Source organism: Erinaceus europaeus, chromosome 16 (genome assembly GCF_950295315.1).
Source record: "Erinaceus europaeus chromosome 16, mEriEur2.1, whole genome shotgun sequence".
Taxonomy (NCBI): domain Eukaryota; kingdom Metazoa; phylum Chordata; class Mammalia; order Eulipotyphla; family Erinaceidae; genus Erinaceus; species Erinaceus europaeus.
This window is the reverse complement of record NC_080177.1, coordinates 78580464-78601094: the sequence shown is the minus strand read 5'-3', so window position 1 is coordinate 78601094 and position 20631 is coordinate 78580464. Positions and strand designations below refer to the sequence as shown.

General features: G+C 47.9%; 1 protein-coding gene across 7 annotated transcripts in view; it reads left to right on the top strand.

The window, feature by feature from the left end:
• Window positions 1–20631, top strand: part of RGS6 (regulator of G protein signaling 6) — a 461089-nt gene that overhangs the window by 345062 nt on the left and 95396 nt on the right. For all 7 annotated transcript variants that reach the window (XR_009545392.1, XM_007528431.2, XM_007528430.2 and 4 more), the window contains exons 3-4: window positions 13907–13957; window positions 17731–17837. Coding sequence is in view for 6 of the 7 variants with exons in the window: in XM_007528431.2 (XP_007528493.2) it covers window positions 13907–13957; window positions 17731–17837 (158 nt within the window). In the remaining variant the exon portion in view is untranslated. The remainder of the gene's footprint in view (window positions 1–13906; window positions 13958–17730; window positions 17838–20631) is intronic.

Genomic DNA, 20631 nt, shown 5'->3' with positions numbered 1-20631 from the left:
GTGTCTGCTTTACCAGGTGTGGCACCACCTGGCTCCCACTTGAAAAGTATGTCATGACTTTTCCAGTAACCCAATATATGTGGGTTAGAGTCAAGTCCACATATAAAGAATAAGAGCCTTTTCTGTGGGGGGTGGGCAAGTCGCCACTCTTACTGGGGTCCAGAAAAGGGCAGGAACCCTGAGATACTCTTTCATTTCTTGCAGACTTTCCTCCAGAAAGCCCTCAAAGGAAAGGTGATTCTGTACTCACTGCTATTCTTTGATTCAGAGAGATTCTAAGAGGAATCCCAGGGGACCGATAACCTCCGTGTTTAACTTAGCAATCAAATGAAAAGTTACCTCTGGGGTGATTATTCCTTTCTGGGCAGATGTGGAACAGATGCTATTAATAAATTCTTTAATGTTATTTCAAGCTTCTTTATACACGAACAGCCACTGTGCTATTCCCCTAACACTCTCACTATGCTCACAGAAACTCGACTCATTTTACAAGCCCTGAGATGCAGGCGTCTGCGTGTGCAGAGGCATTGCCGTGGGCCTTGCTCAGGGCCGAATGCTCTATGCAGCTGGTTTCTCAGTGAGTGGTTGAGCTCTGAGCTTGTGCTGATGGTGGTTTATAAACCCCTTGGCAATCCGTGTCATCGTCCCGTGTCCTTTTCTCGGTGCTAGGTGGTATTGCAGGGCTTAGAACGGCACCTCGCTCATTGGAAGCATTCAGAAGCACTTGGTGAATGAAAGAACAAGTGAACTGAACACAAACTTTTAAAGTTTCTTCCTTAAAAAGATTTGAAGAGGGAGTCGGGCGGTAGTGCGCACATGGCGCAGATTGCAAGGGCCAGCTTAAGGATCCCAGTCCAAGCCTCCAGCTCCCCACCTGCAGGGGAGTCACTTCACAGGCGGTGAAGCAGGTCTGCAGGTGTCTGTCTTTCTCTCCCCCTCTCTGTCTTCCCCTCCTCTCTCCATTTCTCTCTGTCCTATCTAACAATGACGACATCAATAACAGCAACAATAATAAAACAACAATGAAAAACAACAAGGGCAACAAAGGGGGAAATAAATAAATAAATATATTTTTTAAAGTCTTAAAGACACTGAACTGGGGAAAGTAGCGTGATGCTTATGCTCTGAGGTTTAATCCCCAGCACTACCATTACACTGGGGTGGAGGACTTCTCTGCTCTCAGGCTCTCTCTCTATTCTCTGTATATCCAACTGCAAACTACTGACTTTGGCCAACATTCTTTAATGTGATTATCAGATGTTTATTTGAAACCTGTGATGTAGTCTCTGTGCTGATTCCTGAGAGGCAGAGCTGGGGGTGGAGGGCACGGTTCTGTCCTGAAGGAGTCTCACAGCAGCACTCATGAAGAGACACACTGGGCAGAGACTGAGTGCAGGAGACTGTCATTGTGTTGCGTGTTGTATAGGAGACACAGGCGAAATTCTGTGATCTCTTACAGCACCTTTTTAATACATTAACTAATTTATTATTGGATGGAGACAGAAATTGAGAGGGAGGGGGGAGATAGAAAGGGAGAGAGGAGGGGAAGACAGAGATGGGGAGAGAAAGACAGATACCTGTAGCCCTGCCTCACCACCTTTGAATCTTTCTTCCTGCAGGTGTGTGTGTGTAGGGGGACGGTGAGCCAGAGGCTCGAACCTGTGTCCTTGTGCAGGTAATGTGAGTGCTTAGCTAGTTATGCCACCACCTGGCCCCTGCCCCCCCCCCTCTCAGTCTCTAGATCCTGATGTAGCTTTTGAGGACTCCTAGCGAGTCCTTTAATTATTCACTGCCTCTGATCAAATTCATGTTCTCAGGTAGACAGCACTTGGGCAGAGGTGATGGATAATAAGGAGATGGGACCAGGAAGAGCACACTCAGGGTGGGTTTTCTTGGCAGAGCCTGTCTGGTTCCCAAACCTCTCAGAGCAGGGGTCAGCTTCTCTGGGTGTGGCGCTGGTGTGTGTACTGAGGATGGAACAGTTAGAGCTGACTGTCTCCTGCTGTCATCGCTTCCCGGTCGGTCTTCAGACCTGGAGCACCTCCTCACACCCCCCACCCCTATTGAGGGTTGAGTGCCCTCCTCCTGGAATGCTCACCCAACAGCACTCTGCCCCTCAAGATGCTTTCAGGATGGCCTCTGCTGCCACTGCCACAGTAGCCAGGAAACAGTGTGAAGGTCAGGGAGTCGGGCGGTGGCACTGCGGGTTAAGCACACGTGGCGCAAAGTGCAAGGACGGGCATAAGAATCCTGGTTCGAGCCCCCAGGCGCCCCACCTGCAGGGGAGTCGTTTCACAGGCAGTGAAGCAGGTCTGCAGGTGTCTGTCTTTCTCTCCCCCACTCTGTCTTCCCCTCCTCTCTCCGTTTATCTTTGTCCTATCCAACAACAACGCCATCAGTAACCTCAACAATGTTAAATAACAAGGGAAACAATAGGAAAAATAAATAAATAAATATTTTTTTAAAAGACTGAAGGTCCTAAATCAGGAGAGAACATAGAAATCCTTGGCTGGCTTCCTGAGCAGAGTGGTGAGTGGTGTGTGGTGGTCAGTGTACATTCTCCTTCCAAGAGAGAACACCAGGGGCCGGAGAAGAGAGCCCTGCTAAGTAAGGCCAGCTTCCCTGAGGGTCTGGTAGAGGAGCCGCAGTGCTGTCTGGCTGTCTGCTGGTTACCACCCTCACAAACTAGCCACAGAAGTCCGGCTAGGTATCCGGACTGATGGCAGGCGGTCTGGACAGGGTGGACGGGCTTGAGGCCACTGCCGTCAACAGACAGCACCTTTTGTAAGCCCTGGGCCTCAGTCGAAACCCCTGTCTTTCCTTTCTGCCTTTCTCCCTGGGTGACCTCATGCAGTCTTTCCACTTAAGATTCAGTGAGTCCCCAGGAGCAATCCAGCCTGCTCTCTATGCCTGGCCCTCCAGGGAGACAAACAGACACCCTGGCTTTTTGCAAGAAGAGGAAGTTCTTATTGAAGTCACAGCGAAAATAGGGCAAGGAATGCACAGCTCTACCTCCCTGCCCCTTTGTCTCAGTATGTACCTGAGGAGGAGGAAGAGGAGGAGGAGGAAGAGGAGGAGGAGTAGCCAAAACCTTCTAGCTTGGCTGCTTCTGGAAAAACAGAAGGTGGGGTTGAGGACAGACAGAAGCAGACCTCTGGTCTGCTCCCCACTGGCTGCCTTGAAGGCAAAATGCAAGCAGAAACAGTGTGTGTGTGTGTGTGTGTGTGTGTGTGTGTGTGTGTGTGTGTGTGTGTGTATGTGTGTGTGTGTATGTGTGTGTGTGTGTGTGTATGTGTGTGTATGTGTGTGTGTGGGGGGGTTGCTAGTTCTTTCTTGGCAGGTTCAGTTTGAACATATTTAGTAAAGGGCCCAGGTGGTGGTGCACCTGGTTCAGCACACATGTTATAGTGCGCAAGGACCAGGACCCAGGTTCAAGCCCCTGGTCCCCACCTGCAGGGAGAAAGCCTCTTGGGCGGTGAAGCAGGGCTGCAGGTGTCTCTCTTCCTCACTGTCTTCCCCGTCCCTCTCAGTTTCTGTCTCTATCAAGTAAATAAATATTTTTTTAAGTTGTAGAAGAAAGCAGTTCCTGTAAACAGCACAGGATAGTTATGATTTCTCGCCCAACCCAGTTTACCAGTGTCTGGTTGCCTCTCCCTCCCTCCCTCCTTCCTACCTTCCTTCCCTTCCTTCCTCTCTCCCTCCCTTTCTTCTTTCTTTCTTTTTTCCTTTGCATTTTATTGGCTAGGACAGAGAAATTGAGAAGGAACGGGGAGACAGAGAGACACCTGCAGACCTGCTTCACTGCTTGTGAAGCGACCCCTCTGCAGGTGGGGAGCCGGGGGCTCGAATCCCAGTCCTTGCACGTGGCGATACCGCTCAGCCCCCCAACCTCTCCCTGCCATGTTTGATGTTTCTCTCCCCAGTCCAGGCTCCCATGTCCAGCCACCAGCTCAGTATTTCCTCCCAAGTATCTCACTTCACATCGCACTCAGCCTTGAGAGCAGACCAGGAGCCCTGCTCCCACAGACACCCGGAGTCCACCCACTTTAGATTTCCTGGCCCTGAAAACAGCTCCCTGCTGCTTTCTCTGCTTCTCACTTGGTTTTCTTCAATTCCTTCCCCAAGCAGCAGCCAAGGCAGTTACGGAAAAACAATCCTCAGAGACCTCAGGCTTCCCCAGGAGATGCAGCCCGCCCTCCCCCAGGCTCTCCTCTGGAGCCAGGCCTGCTGGCTTCCTTCTGCATGATTGTCCCACTGTTGGGGAGAGTCCTCCCTCAGATACTCTCAGAGACCAGGAAGGTGGCTCCATGGGTAGAGTGCAAGACTTGCAAGCATGAGGTCCCAGGTTCAAACCCCAGTACCACATAAGCAGGAGTATGCTAGCCCCCCCCCCACTCTCTGTGAGTGTGTGTGTTTGTGGTATATGGTATATTTATATAACATATAAACTAAACATACAATACATAAAGTATGTAATATAATGCATCAAAAGCAAATATCAATCTACTATACCATATATATATAGTTTACTATAGAGAGTAAAAATCAATGAATCTTTATTTTTTCAAATTACCTTTATTAATTTGATAGAAACAGCCAGAAATCAAGAGGGGGGAGATAGAGAGGGAGAGAGACAGAGAGACACCTGCCGTCCTGCTTCTTCATCACTTATGACGCTTTCCCCCTGCAGGTGGGGATCAGGGACTCAAACCCGGGTCCTTGGGCATTGATTGTAACATGTGCGCGCAACCGGGTGCACCACCGCCCAGCCCCTCAATGACTCTTTAAAAACCAAATGCACGGCTGAATCCTCCCTACTTGCCAGGCTGCCTATGTCTTCATCATCTCTCCTGTGTCGTCTTCCTTGTCTTCTCCACTCTGCCACTGTCCCACTGCATTCCCATCACTGAACTGTTTTCCTTGGCTTTGTCTGTCTGCTTGTTTGTTTCGTTTTGTAGCTTACTCACTGCAGGAGGGAGGGGGCTGCGCTGCCTGGTTTGCCACTTCCGGCAGGCGAAGGAGAACTCAGCGCGAGCTCCAGGGCTGCTTTCTAGGCTGCATAGAGGAAGATGCTGACCGACTCTCAGCTGCCACAGGTGTGAACTGCCGCACCTGTGCAAAGGCCGGGGTGTATCTGCCAGTGAGTGAGAGCTAGCCGTGGGTGTGCACATCCTCTGGCCTCAGCACCCCTAGCGGACAAACCTATGAAGAGACTGCTCTTCTCCACTAGCTCTGTGCTGTTGCTCTCCCCTGTCCTTCGCAGTCTCTGTCCACCCTCTTGTCCAGTTCCAGGTTGCAATGTGGCTGCCCCAATAGACTTGCCCTCTGGGTCGAGTGAATTCTCCCCAGTGTGACATCAACAGACCGGAGGAGCACAGAGGTCACAGCATGCCACACAGTGGCACAGCTGGTAGAGGACACATGTCACAGTGCACAAGGACCCAGGTTCAAGCCCCTGGTCCCCACCTACAGGGGGGAGAGCTTCCTGAGTGGTGAAGCAGGGCTGCAGGTGTCTCTCTGTCTCTCTCCCTCTCTATCTCCTCCTCCCGTCTCAATTTCTTTCTGTCTCTATCTCTATCCAAAATAAATAGATGTTAAAATTAAAAAAAGAAAATACCTTGATGTTTGATAAACTTGCAATAACAGGAAAATGTAGGGCTAGAAATTGTCCATAATTGACACCTCCCCTCTCCTCGAAATTAAAACGGAAAGTTAACATATGCAAATTCTAGAGCTTTTCTTCACCATGTCAACGTAACACAGATATATTAATAATAGAATACAAATACAATTTTTTCTACTGTAGAAAAGGCCATCTTATACGTATACACAGTTCTCAATATGACTTTTTTCACCTAACACAGTAGGCATTCAATAGATAGTTATTGAATTAGTCATGTTTTCTGTATTCAGGCTCCTACTAGAGAACGTTTGAGTCTTGTTCAAATGCAACAGAAACCCCAATAGGTCCTCAAAGGACGTTGTTCCTTACAATGCTGATGCAAGGGAAAAAAAAAATCCAGCCAAACGCTGAACAGAAATGTGGTATTTGTGGACCTGCTTGTGTTAGAGGTTGTTTGTCACAGTTTCTAAGAACCCACCCGTGAAGTCTGCCGAGGGCTTACTGCACAGCTCAGGGACACAGCAGAAGCAGATGTGTGGTCCAAGGAGAGCAGCACAGATCACACCTGCGTTTAGGAGACGCACATCGCAGCAGGCTGACAAGTCTCATCTGTGAGGGAGACTTATTTCAGGCACCCTCTCTCTGCTTCCTTTTCAGAGATAGTCCTGGAATATATGCTGGCAAATTGGCCTAAAAATAAAAAGGGAGAAGAAAGAAACTTTCAGCCAAGAAATTTAGGATCTTTTAGGATTCAAGAGTGATTACGCTTCATGGGTTTTTGGTGTTTTTATATTGTCTTTAAGTCCTCGGCAGGGAAGCTGAAGATTAAGAAACACACTTCAGATAAGAAAGAAACAAGGGGGTCGGGCGGTAGCGCAGCGGGTTAAGCGCACATGATGCAAAGCGCAAGGACCGGCATAAGGATCCCGGTTCGAGTCCCCGGCTCCCCACCTGCAGGGGAGTCGTTTCACAGGCGGTGAAGCAGGTCTGCAGGTGTCTGTCTTTCTCTCCCCCTCTCTGTCTTCCCCTCCTCTCCCCATTTCTCTCTGTCCTAGCCAACAACGACGACATCAATAACAACAACAACAATAATAACTACAACAACAATAAAAACAAGGGCAACAGGGAGTCGGGCGGTGGCACAGCGGGTTAAATGCACGTGGTGCCAAGCTCAGGGACCAGCGTAAGGATCCCGGTTCGAGCCCCCGGCTCCCCACCTGCAGGGGCGTCGCTTCACAGGCGGTGAAGCAGGTCTGCAGGTGTCTGTCTTTCTCTCCCCCTCTCTGTCTTCCCCTCCTCTCTCCATTTCTCTCTGTCCTATCCAACAACGATGACATTAATAACAACAATAACTACAACAATAAAAAAACAAGGGCAACAAAAGGGAATAAATAAATAAATATTTTTTTAAAAAAAAGAAACAAACAAGATCTAATTGTGCTAACAAATTTTTTTTAAAGCACCAGCACATTTTAAAGATAACAGAAGAATATTCTGCTCTAAGTTCTTCTTAATTTTTATTTGTTCTTAATAGTTTGTTATGAGATTGTAAGATGACAGTGTATTGTTGCACACCGCACCAGACCAAAGTTCTGCATCTCAGCCTTCTTTCCTCCTAAGGACAACCACTGCAGTCCTCTCTGAATGGCCACTGTGCTATCCACCTCCACTGTCCACTGCAGTTCTCACAAGTCTTACAGTTGGCTTGCTTCCGTTTTGTTTGGATTTTTCCCCCTTTGGCAAGTTTATGTAAATCAGATCTCTAGATTCCATATATGAGTGAAACCGTCTGGTAGTTAGTTGTCTTTCATCTCTTACTTACTGAGCGAATCATAATCACCTCCATTCCCAGCCATGTTGCCCCAAAGGACGCAACATCCTCTTTTTTGAAAGCAAAGTAGTATTCAAGTTCTTTTTAGAACAGGAAGAGGAAAATGGTTGAAGGTTGTGGGAAGGCGGCAAGAGAGGAGAAAGAAAACTGTAGAAATGCCTTCTACGGGTTCAGTACTATAATATCTCAGCTTTTAAAGTTTTGTTTTGTTTTTACTTCCAGGGTTATCACTGGAGCTTGGTGCCAGCACTATGAATCCGCTGCTCCTGGTGGCCGTTGTTTTTTTCATTTTATTGGCTAGGACAGAGAGAAATTGAGAGGGGAGGGTGCTGTGCAGATGTCCCCTCAGGCCAGTTCCCACAAGAGTTAATACGATATTCTCGAAGTGCCTTTCCCAACCAATCCTGTCCCGGCTCGTCACTCCCGGTTTTTGCCCTATAAAGCCCTTCTTCCGCCCCTCTCTCTCTTGCCCGGTTTTCACCTCAGTGGTTAGACGCAGGGAAGGTTGCTGCGTGAGGCGGCCATTTTGGCTAGCTCCACGTGGCCCGAACCACTGCGCTCTCACCCAACTCTGAGGTGCCCGCAGGAATAAAGAATTGTGTTCCCTCTCCGCTCCGGATCTCCTCTCTCTCTCTCTCCTCCGTGGCGCAGCTGACAGGAGGGGAAGATAGAGAGGAAGAGAGATAGACTGACACCTGCATACCTGCTTCACAGCTTGTGAAGCATTCCCCCCTCACAGGTGGGAACCTGGGGGCTTGCACCCTGATGCTTGCGTGTGTCCTTGTGCCTTGTACTATGTGCACTTAACTGGATGTGCCACTCTCCGGGCCCCTTAAAGTCCCTTCTTTACCTGCTCCTGGGGCTGAATGTGCAGCCCTGCCACATCCCACAGAAGGGGAATGCCCTTTGGCTCTGGGCACAGGTGTAATTGCCAAAGCCCGCTGAGCAGGGGGCACAGCCTGTGTAAGATGACCAGTGACCCAGGGTGGCCAGAAATGGCAGGTCAGCCCTCACTAGCTAAGGACTGTCTCACCAAGTCTCCAGATGACCAGGTGTGACTGTCCAGTGACAGAATGAGGGGCAAGATACTCAGGTATGTGCTCCCCGCTATTTAGGGGGAAAGGAAAGGGGCTGTTTTTGATGTTCCTGCTGTGGGTGTACACACACACACACACACACACCAAGAAAGTGCTTAAGACATGAGCCTTGGGCTCTTCAATGCAAATGGGGGCCTGGGGACCTGGGGACCTGGGGAAGACAATGAAGCCAAACCCTGAGTGCTTGGAATCAAAAGCAGGTGGAAACCCAGGCCAGGTGGTGACACACCTGGTTGAGCACACACATTACAGAGCTCAAGGACCCGAGTTCTGGACCTGCAGGGGGGAAAACTTCACAAGTGGTGAAGCAGGGCTGCGAGTGTCTCTCTGCCTCTTTCCCTCTCTCTGTCTCCCTCTCTCCCATCAAGTTTTCTCTGCCTTTATCCAATAATAATTAAATAAAGTAAAATAGAGCATATTGGCTATTTGAGAAAGGAAGAAACTCAAACAATGGGGCCCAAGCCTGGGGTAGGGTGGAGGGGTAAAGAGGGGAATGGGTATGATAGCCAGGAAGGAGTTTCAGTGTGAATGAATACTAATTAGTGACACAGATATTAATGATGACAGTAATTAACAGGGGAAAGGCAGAGCTGTCATTGTCCCAGGGCGAGTAATCAATCTTGGCAGGTGATAAATAATGGTTCCGCCTGCCGGGGGGCTCTGTGGCTGGTGCTGGGGCCTCCCAGTCTCTAGGCAACCCACAAAAAAGAACTATTTTTCTTTTGAGGGGGAAAAGGCAGGTCAGAGTCTTTTGCCCTCCACTACCACCCCCAACTTGGAATTTCAGTTCTCATTTGATTTTTGCTTTGTTCTTCATTTCCTAGGACAAATGTTGAGCTTGTATAATTTGGAAGAAATGGGTATTAATTTCCTCTCTCTCTCTCTCTCTCTCTCTCTCTCTCAGAATGTGAATGAATGGGAGTGTGTTTGATCCTAAGTTTAGATACCAACCAGGAGGAAGAGTGGGGCAGAGCTGGGGAGTTGTGTATTTGAGATTGAAATGTGAGTGATGTAAGTACTGGTACAGTCCAGTGAGCCAGAGGCTGGTTGTGTGTGTGTGTGGGGGGAGGGACCACATGATGCCTCAGGCTTCCTGAGAGCCAGCAGAAGCCCAGTGTAAGGGCACTGAGGCTGTGTCAGTCTCTGGGTTAACTGGTAACTTCTTTCTGGGGAAAGGGCAGTCAGTCCTCAGTGGACCACTCCTCTCTGTCTTCTAACTGGGAGTCTGTCTCAGGAGAACTGTTGGTCGAAGGCCACAGCAGGACTCAGATATCTGGAATGGTCACCCACCCTGTCCAGTCTGTTTCTCATCCTCCATCCTGAGATCACCAAGGCAACTTGGAAGCTCTGCTGTAGTTGAAAGTGAGACCTTGCAGTAACTAAGGTGGATTGATTTCAAGTTCAAAACCTTCCAGGAAAATTGGATTCCTTGATTCGCCGGTGAACTGGGCTGCCCTAGGAAAATTGATTTTCAAAGGGAATTGAAGAAAATGCCATGTTTTCAGAGATTTGTGACCAAAATGTTGAGGGGTGTCAGGATATGACATGTAAGAAAACAGCTGAGGGGGGTCAGGGGCTGGCACACCTGGTGAAGTGCACACATTACAGTACACAGAGACCTGGGTTCAAGCCCCTGGTCCCCAGTGGGGGAGAGCTTCACAAGTGGTAAAGCAGGGCTGCAGATGTCTCTCCCCCTCTCAATTTCTCTCACGCGCTCTCCAATAGTATAATGTAAATAAATTTTTTTTTTTAATCTGGGGGTCTCAGGTGTGTTTTATCAGCAGAAGGAAGCTGAAAGAGGAGTTTGCTAGGTGTTAGAAAAACCCCCTACAGGTTTGAAGCACTGTCTCACAGACAATGAGATGGTGTGGATTACTAAGAGCAAAGAGGAGAACATTTCTGCTCTGAAAAGCCAAAGTGTACCTGATGCTAGTTAAAGGGAAATCTGTGAGTTCCAGGCACTATGGTCTTTCTGTCTGTCTTTCTGTCTTCCTTCCTTCCTTCCTTCCTTCCTTCCTTTCTTTCTTCTTCTTCTTCTTTTTTTTTTTTTGCCTCCAGAGTTATCGCTGGGGCTCAGTGCCTGCACTACAAATCCACTGCTCCTGTGCCCATTTATTTCAATTTTTTTATTGGATAGGACAGAGATAAATTGAGAGAAGATGAGGGAGGCAGAGGGAGAGAGAAAGATAGACACTTGCAGACTTGCTTCACGACTTGGGAAGCAACCCTTCTGCAGGTGGGGAGCCAGGGGCTTGAACCGGGATCCTTGCACAGGCCCTTTCATGTTGTACTATGTGTGCTTAACTCAGTGCACTACCGCCCAACCCCATTATTTTTTCTAAATGGAAATTAGATGCCCTCCATCCATGGAGTTGTGGAGCTGCGACTCAGTGGGGACAGCAGAGGACTTGCAGCCCTCAACTTGCTCCTCAGGACCAAGTGTGCCAGCATGGATCTCTAGTCTCAGTCTCTCTCTCTCTGTCTCTCTTTCTCTGTCATAAAAATAATTATTTTAAAGTCCTTCCTGACTCTTTAAGACTTTATATTTGTTAAAATAATGCCATGGGTAGGGCTGGGGCCAAGTGGTGATGCACCTGGTTGCGTGCACACTCTATAATGCAGAAGGCCCCGGGCTCAAGTCCCCAGTCCCCCACTTGCAGGGGGAAAGCTTCACAAGTGGTGAAGCAGGATTGCAGGTGTCTGTCTTTCTCCCTCTCTATTTCCCCCTCCCCTCTCAATTTCTCTTTGTTTCTACCCAAATAAATAAATTTTAGTAATAATAATAATAATAATACCATGGGCCACTAACAGACAAAGAAGACACCATTATGTGCAGTAGAATGGTGATTACGTGGTGTGGGACAGATAGAGAAGGTTTCTCAGATGACACTGAATGGAAACTCGTTCTCTGGGGGCCAGGCAGTGGTGCACTCGGTTAAATACACAAAGCACCATGTGCTCAAGGACCCAGGTTCAAGGCCCCACTCCCCACCTGCAGTGGGGATGCATCATGAGCAGTGAAGCAGGTCTGCAGGTGTCTGCCTTTCTCTCTCCCCTTCCCTCTCAATTCCTCTCTGTCCGATCCAGTAAAATGGAAAAATATAGCTACCAGGAGCAGTTGATTCATAGTGCCAGCACCAAGCCCCAGTGATAATCCTGGAGGGTAGGGGAGGAAGGAAGGAAGGAAGGAAGGAAGGAAGGAAGGAAGGAAGGAAGGAAACTAGGTCTTTAGTGATAGGTGTAGTATGACATATATAGCTATTGAGGTGTGAAGTTGTATACCTAACACATACAGTATTGTAAACCAACATTACTTCAACTTAAAAATAGATCAATATGGAAACTCGATGTCGAAAAAGATAAGTACTCACATTCCTGAGTCTTAGAACAGCTGACTTTGTTTTCAACAAGATCAGGGTGAGAGAAAGAGAGAAGCGCAGGGGGGACAGGGGGGCAAAGAGAGAGAGGGAGAGAGAGAGAGGTCTTCCAAGAATTTCAGGATCCCAGGCTTCATGTATATTATAGCTCTACCCTGCCTGGACCCAGGGAGTCCTGCTCATTCAGCCAGAAGATGGGATGCTAAAGGATATGGAGGTCCTCGTTTACCATCTGACCCTGGAAATTATTTTACCCTCATTCTATTTCATTCTCAGAATCCAGTCCACACCTGGCTGCAGCAGAGTGTGACACCGTAATGTAGCTGTGGTCCAGAAGGGTAGAGGGAAGAGGTTTTGTGGCCACGTAGATGGTAGATGTCTCTCCCAGACATGTGGCCACACTCTCTGAGACCGGGCCTATGCCAGGAGACGGCAGAGCCATCTTTCAGGCACAAGTACCGTCGCTGTTTGTGGCCAGGTGTGAGAAAGTGTCGTCCAGCCTGGATTGGAGTGTCACCAAAATCCATATTGGAGAGGCCAAGCGGTGGCACACTCAGTTAAGTGCACACAGTACTAAACGCAAAGACCGACAGCTGCTTCCTAGATATGTAGACCCAAGATTATCCTGAAGATCAGTCAAACAGCTCATTTGGATACTGTGCTGCTTTGCCATGTGCCGCCCAGGCTAGAGCCTGACCTTCACCGAACTGAAGAAAGCTTTGGTGCTGCAGTCTCTTCTCCCTCTCCCTCTCCCTCTCCCTCTCCCTCTCCCTCTCCCTCTCCCTCTCCCTCTCCCTCTCCCTCTCCCTCTCCCTCTCTCCCTCCTTCTCTCTCTGTCTCTGTTTAAAATAGGTAAGTAAGGGAGTTGGGTGGTAGCACAGCAAGTTAAGCGCACATGGCACAAAGCGCAAGGACTGGTGGAAGGATCCCAGTTCAAGTCTCCGGCTCCCTACCTGCAGGGGTGTCGCTTCACAAATGGTGAAGCAGTTCTGCAGGTGTCTGTCTTTCTCTCCCCCCTCTCTGTCTTCCCCTCCTCTCTCCATTTCTCTCTGTCCTATCCAACAACATTAATAACAACAATAAAACAACAAGGGCAACAAAAGGGAAAATAAATAAATATAAAAAATTAAAAATAGGTAAGTAAATTACATAAATAAACAAGTAAATATTTTTTTAAAAATCCTGATGGGATAAAAATAGAAACTGTGTAAAGAGAGAGACAGGCTGGGAATATGGATCAACCTGTCAACGCCCATGTTCAGCGGGGAAGCAATAACAGAAGCCAGACCTTCCACCTTCTGCATCCCACAATGACCTTGGGTCCATACTCCCAGAGGGTTAAAGAATAGGAAAGCTATCAGGGGAGGGGAGGGGATATAGAGATCTGGTGGTAGGAATTGTGTGGAGTTGTACCCCTCTTGTCCTATGGTTTTGTTAATGTCTCCTTTTTTAAGTAAATAAGTAAATAAAAAACATTGATCATAATAAAAAAATAGAAACTGTGTTGGGAGTCACGGGTGTCACAGCAGGTTAAGCGCATGTGGCACAAAGTGCAAGGACCAGCATAAGGATCCTGGTTCGAGCCCCGGCTTCCCATCTGCAGCGGAAGTCACTTTATAAGTGGTGAAGCAGGTCTGCAGGTGTCTATCTTGCTCTCCCTCTCTGTTTTCCCCTCCTCTCTTCATTTCTCTGTCCTATCCAACAACAACAACATCAATAATAATAACTACAACAATAAAAAACCAAGAACAACAAAAAGGGAATCGATAAATAAATATTTAATAATAAAAAAATAGAAACGGTGGCCATGAAACTCTGTGGCTGGGTGAAAGCACTGGTTTGGATGCAGAAGCCTGAGTTTTCCCCAGCTCCTGGGTATGTGCTGATCCGAGCTGGAGTCTCCTGGCCTCACAGCGCTCTTCTGTCCTAGGGCTGAACACCCAAGAGGTACTCAGCTGACTCTGCTTTCTCATCACAGGTACTGACGTGGTGCAGTGGTTCATGAGGAACCTGTCCATTGAGGACCCAGGTGCGTGACCCTTGAACCTGATGATCTCCTCTGGTCTTATCAACAGCCCCACATCCAGTGCCAGACATGATTCTCCGACCCTCCTGGGAGCTGGGCTTATGAACGTCAAGTCCTATGTCTGTAATAGACTCACTTTATTTGGTCTGGGTGGTGGAGCACCTGGTTGAGCACAGCACACGTTACAGTGCGCAAGGACTCAGGTTCGAGTCCCTGGTCCCCACCTGCAGGGGGAAAGCTTTGTGAGTGGTGAAGCAGGGCTGCAGGTGTCTCTCTGCCTCTCTCCCTCTCTATCCCCCCTCTTCCCTCTCGATTTCTAGCTGTCTCTATCCAACACATAAATAAAGGTAATAAAAATTAAAAATAAACTTTAAGAAAAGTGTATTTACAAATACACTTCCCTTATTTTCTCTACTGGATATGTACATTTCAGTTTAAATCACCCTTTGGAGTTGAGCGGTGGCACACCTGGTTGAGTGCACATGTTGCAATGCACAAAGACCCAGGTTCAAGCCCCCAGTCCCCACCTGCAGGAAGGAAGTTTCACAAGTGGTGGAGCAAGACTGCAGGTGTCTCTCTGTCTCTCTCCTTCTCTGTTCCCACCTCTCAACTTCTTTCTCTCTCTGTCCAATAATAAATAAATAAGCAAATAAATAATAAATTAAATGTTTCTTTTTAAAAAAAATCAAATCATCCTTTGTCAGCTACTGAAAAGCTAAAGAGCCCAGTGAAATAGCTCAGCTATGACACGAGATGGATCTCTGTCAGCCACAAGGTAAGTTTTAGCACCGCCGCTGAACTGCCTTCTGGAGCCAGCATTTACAATCACAGTGCCTGGCCTACAATTAAGACGTTTGAAATATCTGCTAAGACCCCTCCTGCTTTCTCCTTCTGCAAGACATGAAGAAGTTATCCTCCACCCCACCCCCAGCCTTTATTGTGCATTTCCTTGAGAGAAACTTACCAGGAAAATCACAAGACCCTGGCCAATAAAACAGTTTCCAAATCTGTCCTCCCGCCTGCAGATATGGAGTGAGCCTTATCCTCACAGGAGAATCTAAAAAATGAGGGGGTGGGGGAGAGGGGCTCCAGAAAAATGAAACTTTTAGATAAGAAAAGCGTATTGTCTACATTTTAGCTAATACTTGTCCGAGCTTATTATACACTATCTTAACTGAGTATTCTTGATTCCTAATGCTCCTGTTTATAACGAGGCATAAGCATATTCTGATGTTCTTGGGTACTGGTTTTCCCCCCCCCCCCCCAAATTAAGTGGCCTCCAGTGGCTGTGCTTCTTATAGATTTTTTTCCCCAGCTATCTGAGCTTCTGCCGTGACTCCTTACTGGGGTCAGTGTGTGAGCTCAGACATTCCTTTAATTTAATCGAATGTCCCTAATGTACTATTATTGACTATGAGGCAATATAATTTACATGGGCTTCAACTAAATGCAGTTGCCAGAGATGAGTGCCAGGAACAAGGCCAAATAGTAGTGACACCAGCCTTTTTCTGCGGGTGATTCACGGTCACTCTCATGACTAGTGAAGGCTCTTAATTCTAGTCAAGTTCCTCATCCACAGGGGGCGACTAGAAATGCCATTATTCCTCTTCAGGAAAGAAGTCGAATCAGACACGCTGTGTGTTTCATTTCCCAGATCCAGCCTGGACTTCTCATCGCCCACTTACTGTGCACACTGGGCTGGAGTCTCAGAGAGTTCATCAGCATACACTTCAAGCCATGCCTTACTCTGATTATAGTGTCAAACTAAGGGACACCTTTCTTCACAGTGGTCTTTTTCCTTCCAAGAACACTGGTTTCTTTGTTCTCCTAAAATGTTAATTCTGGAGGCTGGGTGGTGACACACCTGGTTGAGCACACACATTCCTGTGCTCAGGGACCCAGGCTCAAGCCCCTGATCCCCACCTCCAGGGCAGAGGGAAGCTTCTTGAGTGTCAAACAGTCTCTCTCTCCCTGTCTCCCCATTTTCTCCCAATTTCTCTTGGTATTGCGCACGTGTGTGTGTCTGTGTGTGTGTGCCTGTGTGTGTGTGTGTCTGTGTGAGTGCCTGTGTGTGTGTTTCTGTGTGTGTCTGTGTGTGTGTCTGTGTGTGTGTCTGTGTGTGTGTGACTGTGTGTGTGTCTGTGTGAGTGCCTGTGTGTGTGTGTCTGTGTGTGTGTGCCTGTGTGTGTGTCTGTGTGTGTGTGTCTCTGTGTGTGTGTGCCTGTGTTTGTGTGTGTGTCTGTGTGCCTGTGTGAGTGCCTGTGTGTGTGTGTCTGTTTGTGTGTGCCTGTGTGTGTGTGCCTGTGTGTGTGTGTGTCTGTGTGTGTGTGTCTGTGTGTACAGTGTTCATTTTATCTCTGGCACTGACTTTACTAGCAGAAGTAATAGGAGCAGCACTAACAGCAACAGGACTCTGAGAACTGAGACGCAGCAGAAAGTGGGAGATGAACAAGTAAAGATACTTGCACGGCACTTTGATGGAAGGCCCCAAATAGTGAAGGTCACATCTGTGACTTTCTGTTCCATCCTGCTGTCCTGGAGAGGACACAGAGTTTTGGAAGCCACGTGAGATTCTGAGAAGTGACTGTATCGGAGGAGTTCAGACCAGTTCACCAGCCGGGAATGGCAGAGGAAACGAGACGGAGCAGGAGCCTGGGAACCTGGCACGTCCAGCACCTGGCCCACCTTCCTTCTTCCTCCCGTCTGCCATGTTGATAAGCAAAAACTCAAAGAATCAAGTGAGAACTCTGGCTCCTAGACACGCGCCATGAAAGCCGCCTTCTTGCTGGGCTTTGTTTTGCCTCCCCAGGGAAGGACAGCCATAAGTAATGAAATTCCAGTTCTTTGCTGAACCACTTTGGGGTTCAAAAAGCAAGATCCATCTAGTCTGTCTCTCCAGGAAATACATGTTGGAAGGGAAGCTAAACAGAAGCTCCAAGTATTTCTAGCCAATAATAAAGAAATAAAAGGGCAGGAACAACTATTCTGCTATCAGATAAAATAGACTCTCAGGCAAGGAAGGTGATCAGAGACTGAGATGGGCATTACGTATTAGTCAGAGGATTGGTTCAACAAGAAGACATTAATGTATATGCTTCCTCAGGCCCTGGAACATGATGGTGGAGGAGGACCTAGCGGGAGGTTAGAGTGTTATGTGAAGAACTGAGAAATGTTGTTACACATGGACCAAGTACTGTAATTTTACTGTCAACTGTAAACAATTACTCCCCCAATAATACATATTCCCAAGATGGGTGTGCCCAGATATCTAAAACAAGTGCTAACTGACCTCAAGGGTGACAGTAACAATAAAACCGTAGTAGAAGATCTTAACATACTTCTTGTAGCAAGAGGCAAATCCTCAGGAAAGAAAGAGAGGGAGAGAGAGAGACAGAGAGAGAGAGAGAGATCACAACACCGAAGCCTGCAGTGGGTTGGGGGCCAGGCTTGAACCTGGGCCATGAACAGCAGCTGTCCAAGGAGCTATCTCGTCGGCCCCCAAGTACACACTCCTAACCACGAAGCTAGACTTTCTTCTAGAAGCCTGGAGGCTATGGGTCACTAAGCAACATCTGACTCTGGGATCAGGAGCCCAGAGAAGCCCAGATACGTGGCAGCCCTTCTCAGCCTCAGATGCCCATGCCCAGCCCAGTGCAGTCACATCCCACGTGAAGCTGTCTGAGGTGACGCCTGTCGGCTGACTTCAGTTGCTAGTGTTTCAGCTGGGGACCCACCTTGTGTGTGTGTCCTAACCACTCTCCCTCTCCTGTCCGCAGTTGAAGCAATACACCTAGGGAGCCTCATAGCTGCCCAGGGCTACATCTTCCCGATCTCAGACCATGTTCTCACCATGAAGGATGACGGCACCTTTTATCGCTTCCAGGTAGGCCTGCTGGCGCCTCTTTTCCAGAGAAGTCTTGCTTGTCTTCATCTCACCTAGAGTCAGCTCTGTCCATGCAAATACAGTCAGAGCAGCTGGGGAAAGCTCTCAGAACAGTGGGAAAAACAGGCAGGTTCTTTTGTCTGAGTCAGCTGTGTCTCCATTCAAAGAATAAGTTACATATTTTTTACCTTTAATGAGAGAGAAAATATATGGAGCCCTGCTCAGCTCTGGCTTATGGTGGTGTTGGGGATTGAACCTGAGACTTCAGATCTTCATGCATGAAAGTTTTTTTTTATATTTATTTTCCCTTTTTGTTGCCCTTGTTTTTTTATTGTTGTAGTTATTATTGTTGTCGTTGTTGGATAGGACAGAGAGAAATGGAGAGAGAAGGGGAAGACAGAAAGGGAGCAAGAAAGACAGACACCTGAAGACCTGCTTCACCACCTGTGAAGCGACCTCCTACAGGTGGGGAGCCGGGGGCTCAAACCAGGATCCTTAGGCTGGTGCTTGCTCTTGGCGCCATGTGCGCTTAACCCGCTGCGCTACCACCGGACTCCCTTGTTTTTTTTTGTTTTGTTTTGTATTTTTTTTTTTTTTTTGCATAACCATTATACTGTCTCTCCAGCCTTCTACATGTATTTTCTCAGACTTGGGGTTTGCAGGGAAGGAAAATAAATATCACCCATCTTGAGCATGAGAGCAGCAGTCCTCAGAGAAGTGTGGCTGTGCCATGAGTGCAGGAGGCCATCTTGAACCCACATCAACCCTAGATCACCCTGGATCAGTCAGTCTGCTGCCTTCCTGCTGTGACCACCCACCCTTTCTGCTGGCCACCCACTAACCCTGCCCACCCATTTCCCTCTGCTTTTCTCAGACCCTGGAGTGAGGAGATGGAGGCAGAGTAAAAGGGGGCTGTTTCAAAAACCGAAAGCCTGTGAGTGGCTTTGTGGAGATGGAGTTGAAGGATGCCTTGGTCTGCTCCTGTGTGCCCATAACAAAACTCCAGCGACTGAGTGGCTGAAGCAGGAGGTGTTTATTCCTCATCAGTCTGGAGGCTGAAAATCCAAGATACTGAAAATTACAGATGGGCCTCTCCTGCTGTGTCCTCACATGTTGGGGGAGATGGGGTAGAGAGGAAGAGAGAGCTGGTATTTCTTTTACAAGGTCACTAATCCTGGCAGATCAGATGACCTCATTTAAGCTTACTTCCTGACTCTAAACACAGTCATACTGGAGGCTAAAGCTTCAATCCATGAACCTGAGTTGACACAGTTCACCTCATAACAAAAGCATAGGGAGCTGGGCTGTGTTGCACCTGATGGAGTACCCATGGATCCCGGTTCAAGCACCTGGTCCCCACCTATGAGGGGAAGCTTTCCAAGTACTGAAGTGGTACAGCAGTTGTCTATTTATCTCTCTACCTCTCCCTTTCCTTTCAATTTCTTTCTGTTCTATCACATTTTTTAAAAAGGGGGAAAAATACTCCTAGGAAGGACCTCATCAATGTGTCCTGGAACCTCCCCTCCCCGGAGCCCTGCCCCAAGAGGGAAAGACAGAGACAGGCTGGGGGTGTGGAGCCACCTGCCAGCACCCATGTCCAGTGGAGAAGAAATTACAGAAGCCAGAACTCCCACCTTCTGCTCCCATAAAGATTTTTGGTCCATACCCCCAGAGGGGGAGGAATATTAGTGGGAGATGACCAGAGGACTCTGAACTCCAGTTTTGTGAGGACCCAGAGGGAGAAGAGGAAAGAAGGAAGGACATTTGGAATAGGTGTAGGTGTGACTTAGAAAGGAAGTGAAGACAGGACTATAGAAAAAATGGAATATATATATATATATTAGTCAAGCCTTTTCTGTGACCTTGGGAGAACTAGTGCAGTTTCCAATGGAGGGAATGGGGACACAGAACTCTGGTGGTGGGCAATGTGCAGAATTATACCCCTGTTATCTCATAATTTTGTACGTCAATATTAAGTCACTAATAAAGTTAAACCAACAAACAAAATGCCTGCCAAGGAAGATGGGTTCATTATCATGCAGGCACAAAGGCCCATCAATAACCCTGGTGGCAAAAACAATAAGTGAATAAATAAAAAGGCTTAACAGAGAAGCAGGCACTTACATCAGCTGTGTCCCTCTAGCCTCCACTGTCCCGAGATAAGGCTTTTCTACCCTGAAAACTTAAGTTCTCCTTCTGGCTTCTTATGGACCTGGATTTCCTTTCCCAGTATTGAGAGTACAATGTTGATTGATATCAGCTGTGTTCAAGAACAGGCAAATGGGGGCCAGGCGGTGGCACACCTGGTTGAGCACACACACTACAGTGCACAAGGTCCTGAGTTCAAGCCCCTGGTCCCCACTTGCAGGTGGGAATCTTCAGGAGGGGTGAAGCAGGGCGGTAGGTGTCTCTCTGTCTCTCCCCCTCTTTATCTCCGCCACCAATGTCAATTTCTTTCTGTTTCTATCCAGTGATAAATAAATTAAAAAGAGAAATCGAAAAATTAGGGAATCGGGCGGTAGCACAGCGGGTTAAGCGCACATGGCGCAAAGCACAAGGACCGGCAGAAGGATCCCGGTTTAAGCCCCCAGCTCCCCACCTGCAGGGGAGTCGCTTCACAGGCGGTGCAGCAGGTCTGCAGGTGTCTGTCTTTCTCTCCCCCTCTCTGTCTTCCCCTCCTCTCTCCACTTCTCTCTGTCCTATTGAACAAAGACGAGATCAATAACAACAACTATAACTGCAACAACAATAAAGAACAAGGGCAACAAAAGGGATAATAAATAAATATAATTAA